This window comes from Cyrtonyx montezumae, unplaced genomic scaffold (assembly GCF_038088225.1).
Source record: "Cyrtonyx montezumae isolate F1298 unplaced genomic scaffold, pur_monq_1.0 scaffold_1, whole genome shotgun sequence".
Lineage (NCBI taxonomy): Eukaryota > Metazoa > Chordata > Aves > Galliformes > Odontophoridae > Cyrtonyx > Cyrtonyx montezumae.
The window spans coordinates 5,813,223-5,840,692 of record NW_027071825.1 but is presented as its reverse complement, the minus strand read 5'-3'; the positions used below and the strand labels follow the sequence as shown (position 1 = coordinate 5,840,692).

The following is a 27,470-nucleotide window of genomic DNA, read 5'->3' as shown; positions in this document are numbered from 1 at the left end:
TGCTCATCAGGCCTTACACAGATCAGCTGAGGCACTCTTGATTAAGGCTGGCCATGCTGCTTTGCTTCAGAAACTGATTTCTAGTTACTAGCACCTGCATTCAATTTGCTTAACTTCAGGGCCAATAACAAAAACTGATCCTGAGATGCACTCAGTAGCCTGAATCTGAGCAGGAAGGAGGACCTGTGCTGAGGAACAAAGCTGGAGGAAGCCCCTGAACCTGTTTCCCCGTACTGTGCTAGGGTGGTTACGCTGGGAGGGGGACACTGACTACTGCACTGTGAACGCAGCTCTACTTCAATCACAAAGCTCATCTTAACAGAGGAGCTGAACGCGCCGTTCCATAAACCCTGAACCGACTGTAACACTACGAAGGCCGTCTTCAGGAGCACGGCACAAAGGGAGGCGCGGCCCAGGCCTCAGCCGCAGCCGGGGCCCAGCGCGGGGCAGGAACTCCGGCACTGCCCCGCCCCCGGGGTCAGACGCCCGGGGCACATCAACAGCGGCGGGGGGGGCGGAGCGAGCGGCCGCCGTGTTTAGGGCTGGCGGCCGCCGGGCTGGTCGGGACGGGCAGAGCTCCCGTCCGCCGCCGCCGAGCGTGGTGCCGCCGAGCCCTGCGTGCGCGATCCCGGCGGGGCGGAGCGAGAGGAGGAGCCGGGGCGGCCCGTGCGACAAAGCCCAGTGCGCAGACAGCCCGGTGACCGGGAAGCGGAACGGCGCCGGGCTGCCGCGGGGCGGGGGGTGGGAGGACCCCACCTGAGCCCCCCGCTGCCCCACCGCGCCCGGGCGGGAGCCGAACCCCAACCCCGCCGCCCCCTCCCCCGGCTCGGGGCGGAGTGCGGGCGGCCGCGCTGCCGCTAAGCCGCTTAGGGCCGGGCTGGCATGAGCCTCCCCGGCGGGGCGGCTGCGGGCTGCGCGCTGCGGGGCGGCTGAGGGTGCGGAGCCCTCCGTCGTGAGGAGGGGGAGAGGCGGAGGGGAAGGAAGATGGGGAACTGCCTCAAGTCCCCCACCTCGGATGACATCTCGCTGCTCCACGAGTCGCAGTCGGACCGGGCCAGCTACGGGGACGGGGCTGAGCCGGATCAGGAGCCGCCGCCGCCATATCAGGTGCGGGAGGGGGCAGGGAGCGGCGCGGCGGAGCCCGAGGGGACGGGGACGGGAGCGGGGGATGGCCCGGAGGAGCCCCCGCGGCACCGAGCAGAGGGTCCGCTTTGTTCCCTCGGCCCCGCGGGGACGCGGCCTCGGCGGAGGAGTAGCGAGCTCCCGTGGGGCCGCGGGGACTGCGGAGGGGATCGGAGCCCCGCGGTCGTGTCCGGGTTTGGGCTGAAGAAAGAAAGGGGGAAGGCGCCGAATTTCCAGCCGTGCCGCTTCCTTTGTTGTCGTCGCGCGGTGACATCACTGTCTGTGCCGCTCCTGTCGGTGCTCCGCGCAGCCCAAAGGGCTTTGTCTGCGGCGCTTCGGCAGGAGCTGAGCCGGAGTAACTTTTCTGGTGCGGGAGATCCTATTTCTTTCAGCTGCGTGGGGTTCCAGGAAGGGCTGGTTGGTCTTCTGGCTGGAAAGGATGCGTGCATTTACGTCTCGATGACTTGCTGGGGGAAAAACGCCGGGTGCTCTGTCACGTCCTCACAGCTGCGGTGTGGGATCCCCAGTCCTGAGCACTGTGTGGTGGTGGCCCCCAAAAGGAGGACACCGAACCTGGGGCTGTGCTTGTCCCCTGCTCCATTGCCATGCCCTTACGTAGAAATGTACGTGGCTTTAAGCAGGGCATGAGTCCCCTGTCTGAAATGATCTGTACTGATGACAGGTAGAGATGAACCCCGCGGGGTGTCCTGAGAGCTGCTTAGAGTGGGAGTCATGCAGGAGTTGCAGACCCTAACGTATAATTAACAAAACTGTAGGCTGTATTTAGTAAGGTAGACGTGTAACCTGCGATAGTCAACAAGCAGAGGGACAGCAGCTGTGCCAGAAGGTCCCTGGGTTGTTCAGGAGGAGCCACACTGGTACCACTGTGCCCTGCAGAGCTGCTCGCTTTGTGTGGGTGCTTAATAACAACAGATGGGTTATTATTTTTTTTCCTCTGAATTCTCAGCAAAGTCTGCCCAAGTCTGTTAAATAAAAGTGCTCGGTGTCAGGCCTTTTGAAAGGCGATGTTCTGAACCAGTCCTAATTGTTTGGGATCACACCGTGTTCTTGTAGTAATGTACTCACCACTGTTGGTGCTGCTGGCTGCGTTCATACTTGTGCTTTCTGGGAAGACTTTGGTTGCTTGTTGTTTTTTTTCCCTTGGAAAACAACCTGTTGGCTCTTGCAGGAGTTGAGAAATCACATTGTGCAGGCCTTCTCCTGTCAACTTCAGCGGTGGATAGGTACTCCTCCTCAGTTGCTGGTGGTTTTATTTTTTTTTAATTTTGAATGAAGACCTTGTACGTAAGTGTGAATGGTTGGCTGAGAGCACAGTAGACAGTAAAATAAGCAAACCTGCGGACGGTTGTTACTAAATGCATTCATAGCAAAGCTCCCCAGCGTGCAGTGGTGTGCACGCAGGCGTTCAGCTGTCCCAAACCCCACGTGCTGATCCCAGCAGTTCCCAAACCCTCACTATAAGGGGCCTTCTGTGCCACGTAGTCAAAATTCAAAAGTATGAATTCCACAAACATGGAAGTGCAGTGGTTTGTGATGACAGAGGGCCTTCCCCTTCGTACTTGATGCTGTTTGAGGTCAAGGGGGTTTGTAACTTTGAATTGTTTTGGGGCCAAAAGGCGTGCAAGCCAGGCACGACTTGAGGAACTCCCGGTGCTCCATTGTTGCTGTAGTGGCAGCAGAAGATCATGGTCTTGTTTTAGCTTCCAGATCACTGCTCAGATTCAGTGTTAGAAATGAGAACACGAGTACTTTCCACAGTGTTTGAATTAGTATGTGTGAGAACGCGCCGACCAGCAGAAGGAAAGCGAGGAAGAGGATGAAATGAGTTTGAAAACTTATTTGTGGCAGCTAGTGCTGCATGCAAGGAGCTGTGGAAGATTAACATCTTAAACCTGAGCTGCTGGAACGTTGGCCATAAAATGGCCACATTTGGGTTTGCTTCCTTTGGGTTTGCAGCAACGATGTGCAAACTTCCTGAGCTGCTTTTGCAAGGTATGCAAACAAGCTGAGCAAAAGAAGCTTGCTGGGGTAGGTGCAGCCTTGCAGACAAGGACTTGTGGCTCTCTTTTAGCTCATGTCTGTGCTATCTTGATGTTCAAAATATTTTCTGTGTTTTGGCATGCTTGTGCTGTGGGCATCCATACGGGAGTCTAGTTAAGCAATAACTTTTTTTTTTAAGGTGTTCCCTCCTAACTGCAAAATACGCACCCAGGAATTTCTTTATTATTGCCTGGCAAATCCCTTTCTGTCAATGAGTGATACTACTGTATAAAATTCCTGCTTCTAAAAGTTGAACTGAAAATTCCATGTGTCTGTACTGACAATCCAATAATGAGGAATATACCTTCCCTTCAGAAGCTCTGCGTGTAGCTGTCCCTTGTCGACGTGCTGTAAGCTACATGAGAAGGGCTTCTGAGGGAGTGCATCCCCTTAAACAGCCATCTGAACTCATGAGAAAATGGTCCATTAAAACAGCAGCATTCTTCCAGTGCATCAAGCTTAAGGGCTAACATGGGAAATAATTAAAACACACAGAGAAGAGTGTGTGTTTTTGTGTGGGGGAGGAAGTTACACTGGCAGTTGACAAGCATTTTCATGGGCACGCTGATTTTGGCTGCCTTCATTTTGGACTCCTGAAATTACAACTGTTTTTCCAAGTGCTGAGCACATGCAACTCCATTTCTATCTAGTGAATCTGCTTAGGAAAGGGTTAGCTTTGGTTTTTCCCCTCTCAAGTCCTCAAAATTGAGTGTGCTTTCAAGCTTGTTTTTCTGTCCCACGTTTGACTCTTTTGCCATCTGTTGGCAGTATGCCTTCTGCTGCTTTGTCCACACAACTCTGTTTTTGCCCAGTTTCTCTTGCCTCTAGTGCTTCCTTGCAGTGATGTTATTTTGCAGAACAGATGTGCCACTCCTCTCCGTCCTTGTCTCGTATTTCTGTTCTTCAGTAATTCCTTAACAGCTGCAGAAAAATAATTTCTGAGTTTACTGAACTTTGGAATTTTAATCAATGGAATACAGAGTACATCTTTTCTTCCCAAGTTTCTCAGAGGTACTGCTGTGGACAATGCACACTGAGATCTTTTGAAAAAGGCATACAACATTTACTGAACGAGTAAGCTAAAAGTGCAGAAGTGCCCACTCCCAGCATTGGCCTGTACTCAGAGAAGCATGTTTGAAATGTCGATGAGGAGGATGGGCTGGTGAAATATGCTGTCCCTTTATCTGTGGAGACCCAAAGCCAGATCTGGTACTCTATACCACCCTCTGTTGCCTATGGGGCCCTGATAAAGTATTTCAGTATGTTTTACTTTTTTTTTTAAATTTATTTTTTAAGGCATCATTTAAAACCTTGCGACCTGGTAGTCACTTGATTAGATAGCAGGCACAAAATGAGGCGAGAGATCACAGACGTGAGCTTAAGTCAGCACGGCGTGCCCATAATCTTCCAGAAGCTCTTGGCAGCAGCAGGTTTTGAGAATGTGATTTGGGATATCTCATGGCTTCTTTTAAATAGAGGTTGCAGCAGTGGCCTCCTTGGGTCTGCACTGTTCAGCGAGCATCATTGGTGCTCGCTGTGCTCTTGCTCTGATCCGTCTGTCGTGCTGGGCTTCCAGGGCCCTGCAGGTCCTGCAGCCTTGGTGCAATGCTCAGTGGGTGTTCCTTATGTGAGAAAGTCCTTTGTTTGAACAGTCAGAGGCTGCTCTTGATATAGTCTGCTGTGCTTGCGTGAGTCTTGCCACCATGGATGTGTGTGTTGGCTGTATTTTGCTTAGTAGACCAGAAAGTTTTTATTATTGTCTCATCGTGACTTATGTTATGACTTAACTGGTAGACAGGTGTGATGCTGTCCTCTCAAAGGGATGGTAATTGATATGGTTAAGTGTTGCAATCCAAAATCTGGGCACAGGTGGGGATCAGCTTCAGCAAAAAGAGGAAGCGAATGAGGGGCTGAATCTTGAGATTTACTATATGGAGAAATGGTGGGATAAAGCTGTGAAAGATCAAGCAGTAAATGACAAAGTCCATCTTGGTAAATTGTTATGGTACAACTTGGACAGCTGTGTTCACAAAATCTGTAAGCCATTGGTATCTTAAGGTGCTGTTCTGGTAATTGTGCATGTGCCAAGCAGTAACAAACTGTTTTGTTTTGCTTTAGATGCCTGTATAGGGATATTCAGTTTATTTTATCTGTAGAGTAGTATGTGTGTTATGAATTTCATTGTAGTAGCTGTCAAGATTTTCATTATTGAAGTGCCCTGTGTGTGTGTCTGAAGAACTTAGCAAGTCATCCAGAGAATTTTGTTGCTGGTAATCAGCACCAGACAAAGTTTTCTGGGGATGCCATGTGTAAATTCCTTTATAGATAATAGTTACTAAGTAAAAACAGAAAGTGCACTTGCATTAAGACAGGAAGTACACATTGGTTGTGGTGTCAGGCTGGCTGGGTGGTGCTGGCTTTCACCTTGCTGGTGGAAAAAGCTGATGGAAAGAGCAGAAGGAAGAGGAGCCTGGAGATTAAATGATACCAGATAGCATCATAATGGTAGGTGATTTTTTTTTTTGCATAATATTGAAGATATCCTTTTATAAATTGTTCTTAATGAGTTTTGGTTGAATATTGGAATTCCTTGCAGGCTTAAAATAGGCTTTAAACTCCAATTGGTTATAAATGAAATAGTCATGGTTAGAAGAGATGGGATTTGTATGCCCGTTTGAGTTCTGATGCATTCTTCTTGTGAACATTGGAGTCAGTTTCTTGACTGTTGTTGAATCAGCAGATGATGGAGATCTGTCCATAACCATTTTGGCTGGAAGGTTTTGCAGTAGGGGCTTTGAAAGGAAGATAATGTGTTCATGAGTTCATCTGACAGAGTCCTGGTTGATCTGCTGTATGCATTTCTCCAAGAAATGGCAAGTTGCACTGAGATTTTACATGAGGTCTGTTGCTGTCTGCTGTGTCACTGCTCATCTCTTCAGTGAAGAAAAGATGCTTGGTTTAATGAATGTTGCCATCGACCCTCTTAACGTTTCTAGTTGAACTGGTTGTGGAATGTAAGGTCAAGAAGATAAAAATAACACTGCCTGCTTGTGACAAACCTGTGTCCTCCAGCCTTTGTGCTCTGCCTTACTGTTACCTCCCCACAGACACACACACAGAAACCTATTTATATTTTGAGGAGTTAATGGTCTGTGGAATGGACTAAAAGAAATCAGCCGTGACTTCTGTGAGCTAATGAAACTGTTCCTAAGAGACCAAAAAATTACAAAATGAGCAGGTTTTTAGGGATGTTGTGGCCGAGTTAGACTAAAACCTCTTCAGGGGAAAAAGCTGGCAGTTCTTTGACTATAAAAGGCAAAACGAGCTCCAGTCGAGGCTTAGACTGCATGGAAAAAAACCACCAAGATGCTGTGGAAATCTCAGCAGTGAGATATGCTGGTAGATAAGTGTTCTTGGAAGATGCTATCTGCTGTATGGTTCTGGCAGCCTCCTGGCTGCTGCAGCAGCAGCAACCCAGCCTGGCAACTCCCATGCAGCCCCGTGGTGGGCACTGCTGGAGCTGTCTTTAGCTTCCTGCTGGCTGAAACAGAGACTTAGGATGATAAAAACATACATCGCTTGAACAGGCTTAGCTAAGCTGTGGTTGCACTGAGCTCATTCAGTCTGACGTTTAGCTTGTAACTTTTGGCAAATTGTTTAACTGCTCTGTGCTTTAGTTTTCTCGTCTGCAAAATGAGGAGTAATAAAGCTTATCTTTAGTGCAGACATGCTTAGTAAATTAATTCATGTTTGTAAAGTGTTCTGCGATAATTTGATTTTAATAAAATGGTATTCTGCTGGTACAAAATGAACCTCTGCAGGAATTTACAACAAATTATCTCCTGCGGAGAGGGAGCTTTATCAGAAGATCGGTTTAAGACAAGAGATATCTCTTAAAATCTGTTGTGGAATTTGATAATTTAGTATTTGTTTGGCAGACCAGATGCTTCCAGATGCTCAATTAGGAGAAATGAAGAGGCAGTGGAGATGGTAATAAGAAATCTTGCCTAATCAGGATAATGAATCTTCATTATCTGGGGAGCTCTAGTGTTCTTTGAGGCAAGCCAATCCTAACAAACCAACTGGCCCTCCCCAAACCCAGGACCACCTTGTGTCACGGAAGCTGCTACGTTTCCTGGATGTGCCACCAGTTCTTCGATGTTGCTGTCCGTACATCTGGAGTTGGGTTTCAGAACCACAGAAAACAAGCGGGTTTTGTATTCTGAAGAGATAATGGTTTGTGGAATGACTAAAGCAAACCAACTGTGACTTTCCTATGAGCTAATGAAACAATTTCCGAGAGACCACAGAGTTATAGAGAGCGGTTGTTTTATTTACCAGCCCTCCATAGGAGGCTCTGTCAGCCACGCTGTTTCTCAACAACGAAGAAGAAAGTTAGAATGCTGGTGGCCACAGTCCCTGAGCAGCGGCGTGGACAAACAGCAGATGCAAGCAGCAACTGGAGGAGAAGATGAAAGAGCTTTCCTTTCAACCATAGTTGCGTCAGCCAAATCACAACCAGCTGGTTTACTGCACTGGACATTTCTGCTGAGCCGTCAGAAAGCTCGCGCACGCTCCATGCCTCGCACACGTGCACACATGTGTGAAACCATACTGAAGGCTGGTTTGATTTTTGAGTGCTCTCATCCTGCCCGTGTTTAGCCACCCGGCTTAGTCTTGAGGTGACGTAGACCTGTACTGCCTGGGGGAGGGCTGAGACTGGGGGAGGAACAGGAGAAACTGTGACTCAGGAAAGTCAGTTCCCGTAGTCCCAGCGTGTGGCGATGAACATGTGGGCTGTTATCCTTGTGAGCTATTATTCTTGTGATACTGAATCTTGTTTCCTATGGGTGTAATTCTTTGGACACCCGAGTGGCCGCTGTGACCTCCTCCTTACTTTTTCCCCACCTGGAGCACTTGGTATATCCAGAGGCACAGGTTGGCAGCTGTCGCTGTACTTTGTTCCTTGACTCAAAGGCAAAATAACCACACAGAGACAGCCTCGTCCTCTAAGATGAACCTCAGCTGGCTGACAGTGCTGAGTTTTCCAGACTAAACCCATGTGCCGTTAGAATTTGGACTGCTAAGACAAGTCCTAGAAGCATCAAGGAAATGCCTGTTTTATGACTAATAAAATATAACGAAGCTGTACAAATATCCAGTGTAAGCAGAAAAAGAACCCAAACATTTGGTGCTGTTTTGGACAGAGGCAGGGAACCAGTTGTCCTGCAGCCTCAATTCAACCACTGATTTTATCAGATATTTTCGGTTTCACAGAATTGCATATTCTAGTTTTATATCATGGCCAAACTAATTTAAAAAGAAATGGCCAGGTTGGTTATAACTCAGAAATATCTGTGTGGAAAATATATCCAGCACCTCCTGAGCTGCTGTCCGAGTACACGGTTTCCCTGTGGCCCTCGCCACCATCACTTAATGTGGCTCTGCTGATGATTTGTATACAGGCTCCAGCCTTAAGGAAATGGGGCAGTATTTATCTGGCTTTATTTATTCCTGTAAGTAGTTTGGGAGACAAATCTCTTCTGAGTCAGCGTGCATATGTTGCAGAATTGGATGAGGCTGGGTGCTCTCCCCCTCTCTTTTACAGCTGCAGGAGACATATCTGAGAGATCAAAGTGCATCAGATTCCATTATTTCAGTATCTACAGGACAGTATAATGCATGACTGCTCTGGGATGATGCCTCAGTGTCTGGCTTATTCATCACTGTAATTAAACCCAGATACAGAGTTTGTTCTGTGCTGAACATTAATCGCTGTGCTTTATTAACATGGTTGTTGAAATTGTAATTCAGACATAGTATAACATTGCAGTATTGGTGAAGACCAATATTTATTTTACCTGAATCAATTCATTTTAGTTGAATTTCAGGGAGAGAGAGAGAGAAGTGACTGCTCCCATGTTTTGAAGAAACAGCTGTAAGGATTGCATGGCTGCAGACGTTCTGAACTGGTTTGGTCTGTAACGTTGCCTAACAGAAAGCAGTTAACTGCTGCACTCAGTGGAAACTGTATAAAAGTCTCAGACTGGCAAACAAATGCTGTAAATTCAAATTTAATTGAGACAAAAATTAACGTCTTAACACTTGTAGACTTTTTTTTTTTTTGCTTGTTAATAGTACATGCTTAATTGCTGGTGCCACTTTCTGATGTTTTGTAATTTCTCTTGGTTGTTTTCTGTGGAGTTATTATGGTTGTATTGCGGTTGCATCCATCTTCAGTTTAGCTTATGAGATACGAGTAAGTCATCGCTTTTAGTGTCTGCTTCGTGAAGCTCTGTGATGTTCTATCTTTTATTTTAGGACATTAAGGGGACTGGGTTGTTTTGTGGACAGCAACATTGTCGGAAGTAAGTTGTCAGTGGAAGGAAACAATATAACTTTCACATTTGAAGGCAGAACACTTAATGGAAATGAACTGTGAATTCTTTTTTAGGTTAATGCTCTTTGACCTCTTACGCTCAGGGTGTGCTGCAGCCCTGGCTGCAGGTGGTGCAGTGAGAATGAATCCCTTGGAACAGCTTGGTATGGTAACTCATGTGGAGCTGTGCTATTTATAGAATCCTCCCAGCCAGTCATCTGCGGGGACCGAAACCGAGGTGCAAAAAGAGATGTTTTCATTGTGTCTGCGTTTAGACAAACTGTCTGGAATCTGTAAGCATTCAGGTTGTGTTTGCTTGCGTTACTGTGCAGCGAACCTACGGAAAATGTTTGCTGAAGAGCACCCATTCCTTTTGTGTATAGTGACTGTATTGATCTGCAGGAGGTGGGGTTGGCACTGTAGTAAATGTATAATTAGTTTTATTCTACAAAATCCTTCTGTGAGATCTTACAGAAAAGAAAAAAAAAATCTGCTTGCACACAAATACAATTTCATGCTCCAAGTGATCTTTGCATTCCTCTATAAACTGTGATCTTTCCTCTTGTTTCTAGAGTGACTTGTTATTCCTCCCTCCCCAGAGGGAGCAGCATGACCCTGGTTTAAGCCCTTTCTGTGTAAGAGCACAGCTCGCTCTACGTGTAGCTTCTCCTGAAGTCTCTTGGTGTGGCTGAACTGGTCACCTGCTCAGAGCTAGTGAACTGGGGAGAAAAGAGCTGTAGCTCTATGTGGAGGCAGGGAGTAGGGGTGTGTTATCCTTCCTTTCTTTTTGGCCTGTGAAATATAGCTTGTGGATGCACTGCTATCTAGACTACTGGTGAGTGTAGGTAGTGCTTTCAAACTGCCAGCTGCAGCATCAGGAGTTTACTGTCTCTTTCAGCTCTGTCTTCTTAGTGTGCTGCGGATGAATAATGACTAATTAACGTTTCATTAAAGAGTAGGTTGGATCAAGTGTGCCTGTTGGCAGGAGTTCTGCAGTGGGCTCAGTGTGTGGGGCTCAGTGCCTGCTTCTCCTTAGCCAGGTTGTGCCTGCTGCCCTTCTTGGAGATTCCTCTAAGCATTTGGGCTGCAGCAGTAGTTTATATAAAGAAGTGAAAACTGGGAAAGCAGTAGTAACAGCCATGTAGCAGATGCTACCAAACAGGTTGTTGGTGTTGAGGGATGAGACAAATGCTTCCATCTCAGAATAACTAGTCAAGTGGAGTACTGCAGGCAGAAGGGAGTTCATCCTTTTGTCAGGATAAGACATTTTCTTAGAGTAGAGGGGAGTTATTCTGATTCAGTGTGTCAGTAACTGGAGCTGTTTGGACTTCTGCAGTGTTTCTGAAAAGAGAGGGGTACTTTTGTGGGCCTCAGGAAAGTGCTGCTGTGTGATGATACTGAATGCTCCTGTCTAACTACAGGGCCCTAGCTACACCAGGGACTAATGCCAGTTGAAACCATCCGTGCCCCTGTGTTAGTGTGCTACACTTCAGGCATATGGGGGAAATGAGAGTCTGTGTTCATTTAACTTGATTTAGTACAGGATTCTGTTCCACCACTAAAAATAAAGTCTTTGACAGACTGTACTGGGGAGCGAATGCAGCCGAGGCCAACAAGAAGACTTGGGGGCTGTCTCTAGACTCAAGACACCATGGGTTGAAACCAAGCTAAAATACACAGTGCCTTGTGAGCTACATTGTGTGCTGCTGTGATTCTGAAGTCTGACCTTGCAATTTGCTGCTGCTAGAATTGATAGTTTTGCTTTTCCCCCATTTCCCATTTACAACTGTGTGCTCCATGCTCTCTTTATGGTGGCTTTGGTGCTTATCTGATCCCTCCATGAGTCACCTCACACCACTAAAGCATCTGAAACGGGTTCTCTCTCTTATTTTCTTCCTGTCAGCTTAGTGAACCGAACTGACTTCCTGCTGGAGATTGGATTTATCTGCACTCCGTACAATCCATATATTCAATTTTTCTTTGACATCTCTGGAAAGGTCTGGAAATGCCAGCTATTAGACGTGTGCTGTTTCCACAAAGTGTTACAGCATTTATGGCTTTTCCATAGTGCAATTAAGAATTTGCTTGGACTTAACTGCGTCCCAGAGCATGCACAGGGTGAAGGCTTGCTGCTAGTTTGGAGGGTGAATGCACTGGGGGACGGTCAGGCTGTGAAACGCAGTCTCAGATTGCCATCTCTGACTGTAGAGGGGCAGTGATTACAGCTGAAGGAGTTAACGCCACTTCAGGACAAATGTCCAATGTAGACAGAGCTTTGATTCTGTTTTTCTTCATTGTGATCTTCCTGTTTAAAAATAAAACAGAAAACCCAACACTCTTTAATAAAAAAAAAAAAGTACTACAACCGCTAAAGTTTAGATACTTTTCATCCCCCCCTTTTTTTCCTTTTTTTTTTTTTTAAGTAACTTTGCTAAAGTTACCCAGCAGTTACGGGTATGTTTGTAAGTACAGGACTTTCACAGCCTGCCCATGCTGTGCAGCAAGCTGGTCTCCCGTGGGACACTACTGATTACAGTAACATCATTCATGTGCTTTGTGGGGTGCTGTGGTGCCTCCTTCCTCACACAAGCCTTCCAGTTATTACTGTGTGGATTGTTTCCAAAGTCTGAATGTAACTTGGCAAGCTTTGTCCGTGCTGTTAAGAGTTTGATTACCTTTGTGTGTGTGTGTATGGGGACTGCTGGTGTATGTGGCTTCTAATGCAACAAGCTCCCTGTTGTCCAAAGTGTTTAGGATTAAGAAATTATATAATCATGCAAAGGCAGAAGCTGAGCTGGCCACCTCAGTTTGCTGGATCCTACAGCTAAGTCAGGCCAAGAGCAATTTTGGTCTTGACCTGCAGGAAAAGCCCCCGAGCCACAGCCAGCCTTCCCCAGCTGCAAGCACAGCTCTGCAGAGCTTTGGAGTTACCTTCCCAGGGAGCCCACTCACTGCTTGCTTTGCTTTATTTCACAAAATATGCTGCTCAGTTTTCAGTTTGAGTACAGTAATGGACAGAATGTGGCTATTTAAATTAGACCAATTGCTATCACCCTTTCTCCCTTAGAAAGACTTAAGTAATGCATCAAACTGAAGTAAGATAGCTATGTATATACTTTTTAAAAATCCTAGAAACAGAGTGCTTATTGCCTTGTAGCAGCAAGGTGCACCTGTGTCGTTTAGGACTGTAATAACCCGTGTGTATTTGTTCACTTGTGCCACAGGCCAAGTCCTCCCCAGGCAGCTGCCTGGTGCAGTGCAAGCAGCAAAGCAGGTCTATAAAGCTGAAGGTTGCCACGTGTGGTAGTACTTCAGTGAGTGTACTGCCAGCAGAACGGGCTTCCTACAGGTCTGTTCTCAGCCCCACCTTTCTCCTGTCTCTACCTGCAAAGTGTGCTGTAGGGTCTGACCAAAAACTTTCGTGCTTCTGCAGGTGGTTTCCACCACTGGGCTGTCAGGTAGCTAGCAGGGTGAAGCCAGGTCTGCTGCTGCTGTTCTATGTTCTGTCCTTGGGAGAAGGGGAGGAGGAAGGACTTGCGTGCTGTTGAGCTCCAGCTGTGTGCTGGAGCCTACCTAAATTGCTTAAGCCATGCAGAGCTTTATAGCTGGGCTGGGTGCAGTGGGAAATTGTCAAAGCCTGGTGGTGAACTGAATGTAGCAATGGTTGTGAAACAGGCCAATTCAGTGTGCATCAGAGTACCCTGTCTATAACCAGATAAGAAAATCAAAGGCTTTTCTCAGCAGTTGTCTTTATTTCCAGAACTAGTAGCACAAAATGGTTTTATCTAAAAACTTTTCTCATTTTTAAAGCTTTTCTTTTGTTTGCATCTTAAATGTCCAGGCAGAATTTCTCATAACAGTGTCTGCAGGCATTTATTATCGCTTTGACAAAATCTGGCTCAGATTTAATGAGCACTGCCTTCTCTATTTTATTTAGGTTTCATCAGGTTATATACACTAAGCATTGCTGCTAGTTATTACACTACTTCATAGATTATGTTGATTTGGATAGCAGATCTATTCGGTGCAGTGCTAGAACTTGCATATTAGTAAGTGTATGAATACCTATACTGTGATCACTGAAGTTATTTTCTGCAATGTGTATGATACACATGTTGTAGGTGCATTATCTTATGTGGTTTGTTATACATGTTATTCTATGCAATTTTTATAAGAAGCTGGTCAGGTTCTGCCCTTACCTGTCCTGCAGAGAACTAAGGCTCAAGAGGCTATTTCACATCTAGGTATTTATGGCCAACTTGCATTTGTTATTCTTGTACTGAGCAGATCTTGTTTTTCCTTTCCCAGTGTTTACTCTCCTGATTTATTTAGAGATCAGTCTTAAATACCTTTCAGCCTTTGTTTTTCTAGGCTAATGCTTCTATTTTTATTTCGCTTGTCAGTGGGTATAATATTCAAGAAACTTAGTTTTCCTGAAAAACAAAATCTTGTCTAAACTGTAGTGACTAAAACTTAAGACACACCTGGCTTTTACCCTTTATAAGTGATGGGGGGGGGGACTGTTGTCTCATTACTCAGCATCTTGCAGTGAATTTTGACTGATAATGGAAGTAATAAAAACATTCACATTAAATCTGCAGAACATGAAGCAATCTCATAGCCATTACCTTCTCTCATGGCTTGGGAAATCTTGTAATGTCCCCAGGGAAGCGTGTCCACTAGGTTACTTCATGATGCAACTGTCCTCTCAAAAAGATGCATTTAAGATGGGTGTCCTTCTGGAAACCATCCAGGAAGCTGAGAGCAAAGTTGTTACTGAAATTGGTATGTATGTTTTTGCTACTGCATTTAAATGCACGAGAACAAAAATGCAGCCACAGCCTTTTCCCTCCTTGGTGTCAGGACTCAGGGCACCCAGCCCAGGGGGACAGAGGGGGGCTCAGACACAGTCCTCTGGTAAAAGTTCTTGCTTTGCTGGGGTTTTTGGAACAGCACAAGATTAAATCAGCCATGGTCTCCCAGGTTCTGCGATAATGTTGAAAAGGGATTTGTGGTTGCAGGTGCTTAATGAAAGCATTGCTGATGGGGTGCAGCCTAGCAAATAAGCTTTAAATAATATAGAAAGATAACTCAATCCCGTAGTAACTGAATGGCAGTGTTTCTGCTCCTGCAGATGAAATCCCAGCAAGAAGTTTCCCACCTGTTCTTTCTCTCTTTTCTTTAAGGATCTCTAACTATTACAGTTATCTCTAGCCTCGTTGTGAGTAGCAAGGTGTATGCTAGGCTAAATGCCATAAATGAGACCTAGAGAACTCCCAGGTCTTTTTGGATAGCTGTTTGGCTGTGGCTGTGTTGTTAGTTTGTTTTTGACTCCTGACTTACTGTCAGAAAGCTTTCCATCTGTAGCTCAGTGTTACTCCATGTTGGTAATTTAACATGACTGGTGTTTCTCTTAGTGATGGAGTGGGTTGTAGCAGGGCATGGTTATTCCATCTCAAACATTAAGACAGGAGAATAAGATAAGTGGAGGTATTTCCTTACATCTCATAATACACTGAAGGAGTGTTGGTGGCATAATATTGCACGGCTGTGTGTCTGCACCTAAGGCAGTGAGTGTATCCCCTGCATCAGAGCTGTGTCTCAGTGCTTGGTTGGGGTGGGGTTGCAATGGGATTTCATTCTTAATCCCAGTCATGGAATGGCTTTGTGTTTAGCACCAGCTTAGATATTCTAGGGTCCTGGTGCACTTCATGTAGCATGAAGAGCCTGTCATTGCATGGGGATGAGCTCAGGCCGTGTTGGGTATCTCCAAGTTTTGCAGCTGTTCACATGCTCAGGTATTTCAGGATAAAATAGGCTTTGTCTTCCCATAGGGGAATATGGGCAGTGCATATTCAGCAAAATGACCTCTCTGTATTCATGGCCTTCCTCTTACACAGATTTCTGGCTTAGAAGGGCCCTTCAGCATGCACCTCACTTGCACTGAGGCCCTGGCCTGCTGCATGCTCATCTCCTGGGGCCCTGTGATGCCTTCTGCTCATGTGTTTGTGTGAGCAAGCATGCCAGTGGGTTAGATGCAAGGATGTTGGTGCTGTTTGGGTGCAGGAGCTGCCTGCATTGAGCAGGACGTCTCTGGCTGCAGAGTGGTTGTGCAGTGGTGTGTGGTGGGCCTAGTTCCATCAGTGAGCTATTGCTGTAAGGCCTCAAGTTTTCCTCCAGGTAGCTGGTGTTAATGTCAGTGAAGTTCTTGCTGCTTTCCATGGAAGCACGTGTCAGCAGGGCAGCAGGCTGACTAAAGACAGCCTTGTGTTGTCAGGAGAGACCCCGTGGCCTCCAGTCTGTTGATGGTGTTGTTTTTGTGTCAGGCAAACACTGGCAAGATCCAAAGAAGAGGATGTGAAGAAATAACAGGCTCAAAATGTTGCTTAGAGAAGAAGTTGCAATCAGAGATTGCTGAAGGATGTGGTAGTGTATTCATTTGTGCAGTGGAACGTGCACAGTGCAGCCTGGCTGCTCCAGTGACTGAACACCTATTTCATATGCAACTGTAAAAAGGTGTGCTTTCTGGTGACAGGCTGGGGAAGGCCCCTGTGTTCATTGATTGCCTCTGTGCATAGAAAACATTAAAATAAGTAGGAAAAATACGTTCTGGAAGTACTTTGCTTGCATAACTGAGTCCTGAGAGAGTTATTTATGATTTTTCTACCTGTTCTTGGCACAGGCGTTTTTTCTGTTAGAAGCGGTTTGACAGTTGGATGAGATCACTCTTGGATTCATGCCCTGTGAGCTAAAAATGCAGAGTCACTGCTTGTGAGGACAAGACTGAGCTGGAAGAAAATAGAAACATTGCCCTTGTGTTGGCTGCTAATACTGCATTGGGAAGGGAAGCTGCTTCATAAAGCTTTAGCATGGCTTAGTTTTTGTCCAGTCATTCCTTGCCTTTAGATAGCATACTACTTCAAAATAACCTGAGCAAAAAAAGAGAAACAACCCAACAGATGTAGCAATGATCATTGATGCCTGAGACATTCCCCTCAGATGAAACAGTGACGGCAGAGATGAGCTGATAGCCGGAAGCAGTGCCTCTGGCCATTTACTCCTGCTGCTCATTAACTCGTAGCTGAAATAATTAATGTTGTTATCAAATGGCACTAAACGAATAGCCAGATTGCCTTTTTTTGTGTGCATAAATTCTCAGGGAAGTGTGAGATGGGAGTGCACTTGGGAGAGGTGACAGCCTCCTGGCACTGTGATGCTCTGTGCTGCGCGTGGGCATTGCTGACGAAAATCCTTGCTATGAAGCACCGGTGCTGGTAGTGCTGCCCCATCCAAACCTCATTGCACGGCAGCTCAGAGTGCTGGAGGAGTGGCAGATGTGCCCTGCTGGCTGCCCAGGGCTGGGCAGAAGGGAGGAGCCTGTAGCAGGGCAGTGATGGGGACACGTGTCTTGGCTGGTGTACTCTGATGACACATGGGACAGCTGGTCAGGGAGGCTCCTGCTGCACTGACCCCAGTGTAGGTGTAGTGCATGTCCTTCACGTATCTGTGGCTTTCTAACAAGCTGATGGAGAAATGTGCAGGAAAAGCCCTGTGGTTAAGCTGTTGCCAAACCTAGCATGACTTGGTGCTATTATTGGCCTCAGAAGGCTGCTATGTTCTTTGTGCAGTCCAGGTCCCTGCTTGTGGCCTGGGCTTGGGTTTTGAGTCATGTGCATTGATCTCAGGTACATGCAGTTTCTGTTAGACTGAAACACTTTGTGTTTCTAACGCTTTGTCAGAAATTCAGATGCAATTAAGACAATAAAAATGGCTTCAGATCTGACTGTGCCATTGAACTGCCAAGGTGTGGCAGCTTCCTGCTTGAGCAAGCACTCATAATTGAAGATGATTTTGTTAAAAGTGTAATTAAAATATTTCAGATTGAGTACCAGGCTATGATCAGGTGAAGTGTGATGCAGGTTCCTGAGGCTTGGAACAAACCCTGCTGTCGTGGGCTGCCTTGCTGGCTGGCACGAACCCCAGGTGCTGTGTCTTTGGGTTATAGCAGAACCATCAGTTTGCTCTCCTCTTGCTGTGGGCTGCCAGAAATGTGCACTGTGTGGTGGTGTCCCACCATCATGGACTCAGTGCTGCCTTATCTGGGGAAACCCTTCCTCCCTCCCACAGGTCAGTGCAGCTTGGCTGGAGTGCTCTTGGCCTGCTCCCCAGGTGAGGGAAGGCCTCTGGTAGGCTGTGCCAAAAAGACATCATCCTGTGTTGCCCCTTTTTCTTATGTGGGGAGGTGGGAACAGACTATTAATAAAAAGGTAGGTAACTAAGATAGCTGATGTTGATCTGTTTTCATCACCTGTGTTACCTCTTGCCTTAGGCTAAATTAATACCTCCCAGAAGACCGTACTCAGGTGATATTGTTCCAGCTTTACCTGCTGTGTCTGTGTCAGTCCTGTTTTAGGAGCTTGCTGTACGAGGCCTTGGATCTGATGCTGTGCTGTGATTGTCTGATAAAACTTGTTTTAGATGAGGCTGTTCAGCTGTGTTCTGGGTGGCCCTCTTTGCTTTGGGATACGCTCGCTGTACTGTTGAAAGATGCTGCCCAGATAACACATGCCCTGATCTTACAGATGAGCTCACTCTTCACTTGATGTCACCGATCCTTTGATGTCATGCCCACTGTATACTTCTGAAGTCCATTCCTACTTCTGCATAGGAATCAACAATATTTTCCTGCTGCATGTTACTGTGTTGTTAGTGGTCCAGCCCAGCTCTTGTACTGCACCCTGAAATGTATATAGACACCTCTCAGATTTACTCATGGAAGCGCAGCCTGGATGTCCTTACACTTCAGCTGTCCTCCCCTGATGGATTGCTCACATCTTCCATGCACGTGTATTTTCACGTTTGCCATTTTGGCCGTTTTTCACTAGCCAACGGGAGCTGACTTCTGTGGCTTTGCTGCCTTGTTCCTGAAGTACTGAGAGTGGCTGAGTTGTCCAGCTGAGGTAACTGATTGCCAAAAGGCAAACTGTAGCACTCCTGCTATTTCTTAAGTGTTCGGGGTCAATATTTTGGGGTTGTCTGACAGCCCTGAAAGAGGAGTGGTGGTTCCCAGCTATTCCAGGCACTGCGGTGACCACAGTCAGCGATCAGTGTTTGCTTTTGGAGAGGTGAAGAGTCAGTCAGGTCAGTGCCCGCACAGCTGGCAATGGGAGCTGCTGTGAAGGAGGTGGCAGGACCGGTATTTCAGAGGCAGCACCGTGTTAGTTCACCGTGGGTCACCCTTATCCCCACATGGCTCCAAAACAGCACTGGGAGGTGAGCAGGGGCTGCTGGTGCTCGGCTTGGCCCACAGAAACAGGCGTGTGAGTTTTATCAGAGCCTCTGAGCGCTGAGGGCAGTGTGTGAGCACGGTGTCTGGAGCTCATGGGTGTGCTGGGACAGCCTCTGTGCTGCGCTGCACCCTGGCCTGGCAGCACGCAGCCATCAGCCCTACTGCTTTTAGCCTTTCTCCCTTCAGTTTACACTAGAAACAATGGCAGTGATTGATGCCTTAACCTTTCCAGAATGTAAACAGGCGTCTGCAGGATGTGTGAAGGATTCCTGTGGGTTACTGTTCTGTCAGCCCCTCCCTCGCAGCTCTGCTGTGTTTCCCCATCTCCTGCTTGAATGCAGCCTTCAAAGAAACCCTTAACTTAGTTGTTCACTTGTTTTTTGAGTAATCTTTCTTTCTGCCTCCTGCTCGCTGGCAGTGAGCGAGTGGGATGCAGCAGTTTGCTCAGACCCTTCAGGCAGAGCCAGCCTCACTGTGCGACCTTTTGTCTTCAGCCTCTCCCCCTGCTCTCTAGGACCAAGTTTCTCTTGTTATATTTTCTTCTTCCCAAAACTCCAGGTTTTCCTTTGTTGTGAATTCTGCTCCTCGTTCCCCCAGCAGCCATCTCTCACGAAGTGCTGTGTGTATATACAGCTGTGGTGTTCTAACAGCCACCTCCGCTTTCCAGGCCTGAGAGGGGCTTTCTGCAGAGATAACCACATGGTGTGAGGAGGAGGGGATCTGTGCCAGCGGTGCAGATGTTGCTGTTTGCACATGGGCGAGGATGATCTGTGTACATGTGCTTCTGCTAGCACCAGCTGCAGCAGGGGCTGCTCCGGCCCCAGCTGGCTGCTCTGCTTTGTCATCCTTGGGGTGCAGCACTCTGTGCCCCAAAGTGATGTCTGGGACAGCTCTCCTTCCTGGTTCTGCTTGCTGCTACAGCTTGACAGAAACGTGGATTTTTGTAAGCTGTTCGTGGACGTTTTCCCTCCACATATAAAAGTAATCCATTAAAATAAACACGCTGGGAGCTGTGTGTCCTGGGAGCTGTGTGCTGGTGCCCCAAGTGGAGCTGGAGCTGTGGCTGGAGGTGGAGGGTTGTGTGGCCTGGGACTTAAAGGAGCGTGCAGGTGTGTGTGGTACTGCTTTCCTGCAGAAACAGCCCTTGAAATTTGATGGGATTGGTGGAGAGAGGAACAGGGGCAGCTAAATCCAGCAGGGAGCTGGTGACCAAGGACCTGCTTAGCAGAGGTGCATCCAGGGATGCAGCCCTGGAGCCAGAGGAGCCTGCTCAGCAGTCTGGAAATGTAAAAATTATCTGCTTGTGTCAGGAGATTGTGCTTCCAGGGATTAATTACTGCTGTTTAATTACTGCTTTTCCCCTCCCATTCCTTCTTGCTAATCCTGGGTATTTCGGGTTGCTTTGGTGGGCAATGAGATCTCTGTCCAGCTGCCTCCGTGGTGCAGCAGGTGCCAGCAGTGGGGCTGGGCAGTGGGTGGCCTGCAGGCTTCGGTGTGATGACACGTGTAAGAAGCATGAAACCACATCCCTGGAGCAGCTCTTCTACTGCCTGGGAAGGCAGCGTGCATCCCTTTTGCCCTGGGTCTGCTGGGCAACCCCAGTCTCAATGGCTCTCATGTGTGTGCGCCCAGCCCAGCTGTCTGTACCCGCTGCGTCTTCCAAATGGGAGAGGTGAGACGAGGGAATTTTTCTTTAAAAAGAACTCCTTAGCATAAGTGCTCAGCCATTGCAGTTATTTATACTGCCTGGCTACCTGGAAGCAGGAATATAAAGGTTGGGTAACGATTTCATTACACGATGTTTTATGGCAACTGGTATTCAGCTTTATAAATGAACTGTTCTCTCCTGTACGGCACAAAAAGGTTTTTATATTTGGCAGTCTGCTCGTAATATTCTAAGGATTATTAAAGTAAGCTGTAGTTGCAGTATAATGCACATTATAATGGCAAGTGGTTTTACAGTAATATGTCTTGGGGGAGGATATTATTTCAGAACGGGTATTAACATACAGATGGAGCTCGGGTCTTTTCATCCAGGTCAGAATGGCATTTCCAGAAAAGGCCTCTGGACCATTATCCCAGTTAGTTCCTTATGAGTAATAAAGTAGTGAGAGGAGAAGGTTTCATACAGTTCAGCAGGGATTTTGCAAGAAGCACAAAAAGTGAGAGCTTTTTTCTCACCTCCTGGCTTTACGCCTGTAAGCTGGAGTTGTCTGTGTCAAGGTTCCTTAGAGGTGGGTGCTGGGGGTGTGTTCAGGTGCAGACCAGCACTGTTGAGAGCACTGGGTGGAGGGGGGAAGCAGAACTGGGACCCCAGCATGGAGGCTGGCGGTGGGAGGTGGGGGCTGGAGGCAGCAGTGAGGCATTGAGTTCTGGAGCTGTGGGATGTCAGAGCTGTTTGTCTCACCTCTGACCTTCCCGAAAGGATAATCTGTGCATGCTGGTGCAATTATTAAAAGCAACAAACAAATAAAAGCCCCGATAACATACTGCTGATATGCGGCGTGCAGGGATCTTAAAATAATCTTTATCCGGGGATTAAGAGTTTCTGATCTACCACTGACCTGCTTTCAGAGAATTACAAACTCATTACACTTGCAGGAACAAGATGGAAATGTGGTAAAACAAAATAGCAGCAGTTTTGCAGCAGTATAAGTAACCATGGCATGCATTGATGAGAAGACCTCCAACAAAAAATGGTGCTTAACGAAGGCTTTGCCTTTCTAGGCAAAACCCCAAGTGTGCCTGGAGTCCATGTGCAGAAACCATGCCTGCAGTGTGTGAAAATGTTTATTTTCACAAGAAGTTAAAAAATGCTGACCTCTGGATGCCCTGTGTGATTTCCCCCTCCCTCCCAGCAGTGGAGGAAGATTGAGGATGACACGAAGACACAAACCCCACTGTAGATCTGGAGTCTGGGTTGGTGCTGCTCCCGCAGGGCCAGCGAGGGGAACACAGCATCTGTGAGCACAGAGCCAGGAGAGCCGTGCTGCCCCTGGGGCACACACGGGCACTGCAGCACAGCCCTGGCAGTCCTGTGGGGGAAGGGTAACAGTAATCATAAAACCATGATACTGATGAAAGCAAACGGAGCGCCAGGGAGCGGTGTTTATTTTGCTGGCTGGCCTGATATGGGCGCTTGGTTATTTGGTTTGGCTATATGTATAGGCATATATATGTAAAAGATTGTATGGAGGAATAGTTAGCGTGAAATTCCGTCGTGGTTTGACATGTCTGGCATCTTCATCAAGCGATCAAGAACACAGACTTTGGCCAGAAATTCAGTGTTTGTAATTCTGTCTGCAGAAGCGCTTTCCATGGTAGATAAAAGTGAGCCAGAAGAGCAATAAATCCGTGCTCATCTTTGGAGTATAATAATAATTACACGGGTAACATGATATTCTTAATGTATGTACGTATGTGCCAGGGGGCTGTAGCTACAAGTGCCGCTGGCATGCATCCTTGGTGCCCCAGCAGCACCCGGTGGGGTGTGGGGCCTTGTGGGAGCTGGGCCGATGGACAGTGGGGTGTGCAGAGGGGCTGTGAGCCCACAGGGGCTGCTGCCCCTCCAATGGGGAATGGGCGGCTTTGGGACGGTAGCTGTGCTCCGAGCCCTGCAACGTGCATGGCTGTGTTCTCCCATGGTGCTGGCGTGGCTCCACGCAGCAGGCTCTGGCTCGGGCTGGGCAGGCTTTTAATAGCAATTGGGGGAGAGATTAAAGTGCCATCAGACGGTGTGTCAGGGATCGGGGAATGGAGCAGCCACTCATTTTTATTTACAGTAACACGATTTATGTGTTGTCACAGCGGCCTGGCAGCCCCTGGTTTTTCACGTTCTTGTGCAGAGAAGCAGCACCGTTCTCAGCCTACATCTGATGTGGGATCCCTGTCCTCCACTGTGTCCTGTGTCCCATGCCTTAATGGGGGATGTGGCACAACTGTGCTTTGGGGGAGCCTGGGAGCTGCCATGCTGGGACAGCACTGTGCTTTGGTGTGTGGAGGGCATGGAGTGCACCGCTGGCCCTAAAATAACGCAGAGGGAGTTCTCAGGTTAATGGACTCTGGGGGTCGGTAGGAGCAGGTGCTGGTATGCAGCTGGGAAAAGGGGGAGGCTTTTTGGCCTTCTTTGACCTTCAGTGCTCAATAGCTGTGCTTACTGTCCCAAAGCCCCTGAAGCTGTCAGCAGTTGGACTGCCTCAAGAGCTGTCCAAAATGCAAGCGGTTCAGCTTGCAGCAGGATCTTGTTCAACTGTAGTTTCTTATGCAGTAATGTTGTGCTCAGGTAGTTTGTCATGCTCAGTTTGTTGTTCTGCTGGCGGAGCTGTCCACTGGCAGTTCCATGTCATGCTACTTTCATTTTGAGCTCCTTGGCCTTTTTTTTTCTTCCTCTGGTTTCCGTGTTTCCTTATGCTTCTGTAACTCCTTGCTTTCAGGGCTTTACCAAGGGAGCTGTACTGCTGTATTAAACCTGAAGTGCCAAGTTGCACACTCCTTTCTCTGTGAGAAATAAAGGAGCGTAATGTCCTCTGCTAGCAGTGTAATCCACAGAAGTACAGCAAAGCCATGAAAACACAAAGTCAGGGGCAGCTTGTGGTGCTTGCAACATCAGAACAGGACAGGGCTGTGCCCTGGCTGATGTGTGCAGCTCAGAGGTGCAGCCTTTGGGAGAGGAGCGATGCTCTATCTCTGTGTCACACAGGTCAGAGACAGCACGGGTGCTGCTGAATGACAGGGGACCCTCAGCTGCTGGCTGTCCCTGTCCCAGCAGCGCATAGAGAATCCTTCAGGTTATGGGAGCTATTAAAAGGCAGCTGTGCTGGAAGGGAACCATGACTTTGTGAAATAAAGCCTGAGGAAATCAACCAAACAACTTACTGAACACCAGCAGTGCTAGTCTCCAAGTGTGGCTGTGGTGTCACTCACAAATGCATTCTGTATATAATTTTAGCCACGAATTTGCAAAGTAGGAGTGGGAGATCACTGATACATTTGTAGGATTGAGAGAAGAAAAGTTAAATACACTGCCTGTATTGTGCTGGGGAATACTAGGAAAGCCTTTTCATTTTCTTGTTCTGTTTTTTGAACTGGAATATTGTAATTTCAGGAGCAAGTCCCCGTTCCTGTGTATCACCCAACCCCTAGCCAGACCCGGCTGGCAACACAGCTGACAGAGGAAGAGCAGATCCGAATAGCGCAGAGGATAGGCCTTATCCAGCACCTACCCAAGGGCGTCTATGATCCTGGGAGAGACGGCTCCGAGAAGAAGATCAGAGAGTAAGTTCCACAGACATCACAGAACAACTGTGGGTGTCCATTGGTCTGTGCTGTCCCCATGGGAAACCTCATCTGGTCCTTCTGTGTTTGCTGTACTTTCAAGGAGTGTAATTTGGCACAGCTTTCATGCAGAGGCCTCTTTGCCTTATCCTTGTTTTTTGTGCTACAAATGAAATGCATTTTCCTTCATAGGTATAACTTGTACCTTTTTATTTTTTTCTCCTCCCTTTATGGGGAAGTAATTGGAGGAAGTTTTTCACCCAGCAGGTGGTGACACACTGGAACAGGTTGCCCAGAGAGGTTGTGAATGCCCCAACCCCGGAGGCATTCAAGGCAAGGCTGGATGTGGCTCTGGGCAGCCTGCTGTAGTGCTTGGTGACCCTGCCCATGGCAGGGGGGTTGAAACTCCATGATCTTTGAGGTCCTTTTCAACCTAGGCCATTCTGTGATTCTATGATAGTTCCATTCTGCTGCTGCCTCAGCTCCATGGCTCCCATCTGTACTCTGTGCAGGCCACTGAGCTGCCCCAGCCCTGGCTGCAGGCTTCCTGCTAATGCTGGCTCATAGTCTGAAGAGAAATCCAGTGCTGGGTGGAGCCGGCACTGATACCACAGAAATCCTTGCCACATCTCTCAGTAGTAACAGAAGTTTGTTTGATACAGTCATATCTGACACATGGCTTTGCATTTCCAGCATGCTAACAGCACCTCAACTCTTTCTTGTTTCCCCAGGTGCGTCATTTGTATGATGGACTTTGTGTACGGGGACCCTATCCGATTTCTGCCATGCATGCACATCTACCACCTGGACTGTATAGATGACTGGTTGATGAGATCCTTCACCTGTCCCTCCTGCATGGAGCCAGTGGATGCAGCACTGCTTTCATCATACGAGACTAACTGAGCCAGGGTTTCTCCGTGAACCTCCGAGGAGACCATCCACTTCAATGGGTTTGATCCTTTTGTCATTCAGCCCAAAGAGCCAGACATTAGGAATTAAGGTCATGCACAAAACATACATTTCCTAATGAAAAAATATAATTCCTGAATGGCTGCAAATATTGGGGAAAGAAAACCATAGTATTTTAGAGACTATAGAGGAAGTAGGTTGTTATTTTTAATGTAAAGCCTTGACCCACCATTGTCTTTAATGTTTGTTCTTACACCCATATATAGGAATTGTAAAGTGTTACAGCAACTGTAAATGTTTAAACTGCGTGTATCCAATTTTATTAGCAGTAAGATAAGAGTATTTTTTTTCCTAAATAAAGTAACTTTTTTTTTTTCCTGATTCTTCTCACAAGTCCTGGCATTTGGGTCAAGGCTTTATTGAAATCTACATTTTATAACACTGGCACAAAGAAATAGTTTTAAGCTTGTTTGCACAGTACTTTTTTTTTCTTTTTTTTTTCCCTCCATTGGAGATGGAATTCATTGCCTTAGGTCTTTTTAATAGTGTATTGTTATTGTTGGGCTGGCTCTATGCTTGAAAACCAGTTTATTTATAACCTTGTTACAAGTGCTATATTATGTTTGCAGTTAGGAATATACAGACTTCGGAGTGATATCCTAGCTTGTAAGCAAACTGAGATGCATTATCCCTTTTCTGCAAGTGACGTTGAATATGAAGATACAGAACAAGTCTTGCAACTGAAACTATGGAATCGTGGTTTTTAGTACTCACTTTGGTTCGGATGAAACAAGTCCTTAGCCTCAGATATCTGCTTGAACTTGATCAAGGTAAAAGTGGGCCAAATTGACACTAAATAGTTGAGTTAATGTAATTGGGATAAAAAATTGGAACTGATGCAGTGTTAGCAGTGATCACTTATTTTTATCTTTTCTCTCCCTAAAAATGGTTGTCCTGAATTGCAGCAAATGGATACTGCATCTCTTGTTCCTGTAGTTCTTAGGTTTCAGAAGTTAAGAATAAACATACTGTATCTCAGTCTCCTGTATGACATGTATCTGTTAAGCCCTGCTGGCTGACACATCAGTCCACCAAGCAGATAAGAAACCTTATCAAGCAGAGAAAAAAATATTTTGTTCTGCTCATAAAAGCAATGTTTATATAAATGCAGACTGGCATAGCAGCAATGGAGGGGGAAGACAGTACTGCTGTACTACCACAGCGACACCATTAGCTCATTTCTGCAGCAAAACGTGTGCTTGTGAGGAGGTGGTCTTGCAAGATTGTAGCTGTAAAGAACTTCTATCCACTTAGCATGCTTTTTTTTTTCTTCTTTTTTCCTTTCTTAACTTACCACGCAGTGACTTTTATGCATTCAGTGCAGTGCTGATGCACTGAGAAGTCTCGGTCTTGCAAAATGAGATGCAATCTCACATTAACCACAACAAATCAGGGAACGTTCTTGATTGTTTTTCATGTACGGTTTGAGTACTTGTTCTGTCAAGTTGTGTTCCAAGACCCAAGTACTTTGACCTCGTGTATCGACCAGCTCAAACTGTGCATGGCATGGATGCTTTCTGAAGGGTTGGCCAGCAAAACGTAGAACCGACGCGTTGATTTATTTATTATTCCTGTAGCTGGCAGCAGCCTGCTCTCTTACTGAAGAATTCCAAGTTGGAAACAATTTAAAGCAGTCTACAGTCCTAGATTCACTCAAATCCTACAGATTTGCCTGGACACAATTCTGTGCTTCATTCATACATGCCTACTTACACGGAGCAAAATCGGGGCAGACAGACCTGAAGTTGTGCAATATTTTTCAGTGCAAAATAATTGTTTCTTTTCATCATTCCATGTGTGTTCCTTCGTGTCCTCCTTTGTCTGGTTTGGGGTGTTTGTTCTTGGTTTGGGGGTTAGTTCCTTTTTTCCTTATTTTTTTTCTTTTTTTTTTTTTTTTTTTTACATAAAATGATGTCCACATTAAGTATTAGTTATTTTATCTTGTTAAAACTGGCAAATGAACAATTTTAAAAAGCATCACTGTCACGTTGGTATTAGTCTTTATTTATTACAAGGCTCAGTTAAGGAAGACTTGAAAGAAATACGGAGTGAGTGGTGTTGAGCTGAATGTGGTTCTGAGCGCTTCGTGTAGGTGAACCATCATCTGCTCTACTTCCCAGCCCATGGGAAGGAAGTACTGTTATTACAGTACTTGTTAAGTAACAAGAAGGTCTGGAAGGGCTAAAAATGAGAGCTGATTACACAACAACATTCCAAAAACATCAAAAAAAGAAAAATAGCGAATTTTAGTTAAAAAAAAAATGTGTAAATGTAACAAATAAATGAAATGACTTTTTCAAGGTTTATAGGTGCCAGTGCTGTTCTGGATGATTTCTAATTCAAAGAAGCAATTTATCTGAATTGGATCTGAAATAA

The 27,470-nt window shown here is 46.6% G+C and overlaps 1 protein-coding gene across 1 annotated transcript; it reads left to right on the top strand.

Annotated features, from left to right (window-relative positions):
- The first annotated feature begins 644 nt into the window (after positions 1–644).
- On the top strand, positions 645–27,071 carry RNF11 (ring finger protein 11). Its single transcript, XM_065738846.1, has 3 exons — positions 645–1,107; positions 23,956–24,125; positions 24,857–27,071. The coding sequence occupies exons 1-3, from the start codon at positions 985–987 to the stop codon at positions 25,026–25,028; spliced, it is 465 nt and encodes a 154-aa protein (XP_065594918.1). The 5' UTR covers positions 645–984; the 3' UTR covers positions 25,029–27,071.
- The last annotated feature ends 399 nt before the right edge of the window (positions 27,072–27,470 follow it).

Bases quoted from the DNA above. Each gene is read 5' to 3' on its own strand.
- RNF11 (XM_065738846.1), top strand. From the start codon at position 985: ATGGGGAACTGCCTCAAGTCCCCCACCTCGGATGACATCTCGCTGCTC. The intron at 1,108-23,955 runs GTGCGGGAGGGG...TTGTAATTTCAG, and splicing joins AGCCGCCGCCGCCATATCAG to GAGCAAGTCCCCGTTCCTGT. The intron at 24,126-24,856 runs GTAAGTTCCACA...TTGTTTCCCCAG, and splicing joins TCCGAGAAGAAGATCAGAGA to GTGCGTCATTTGTATGATGG.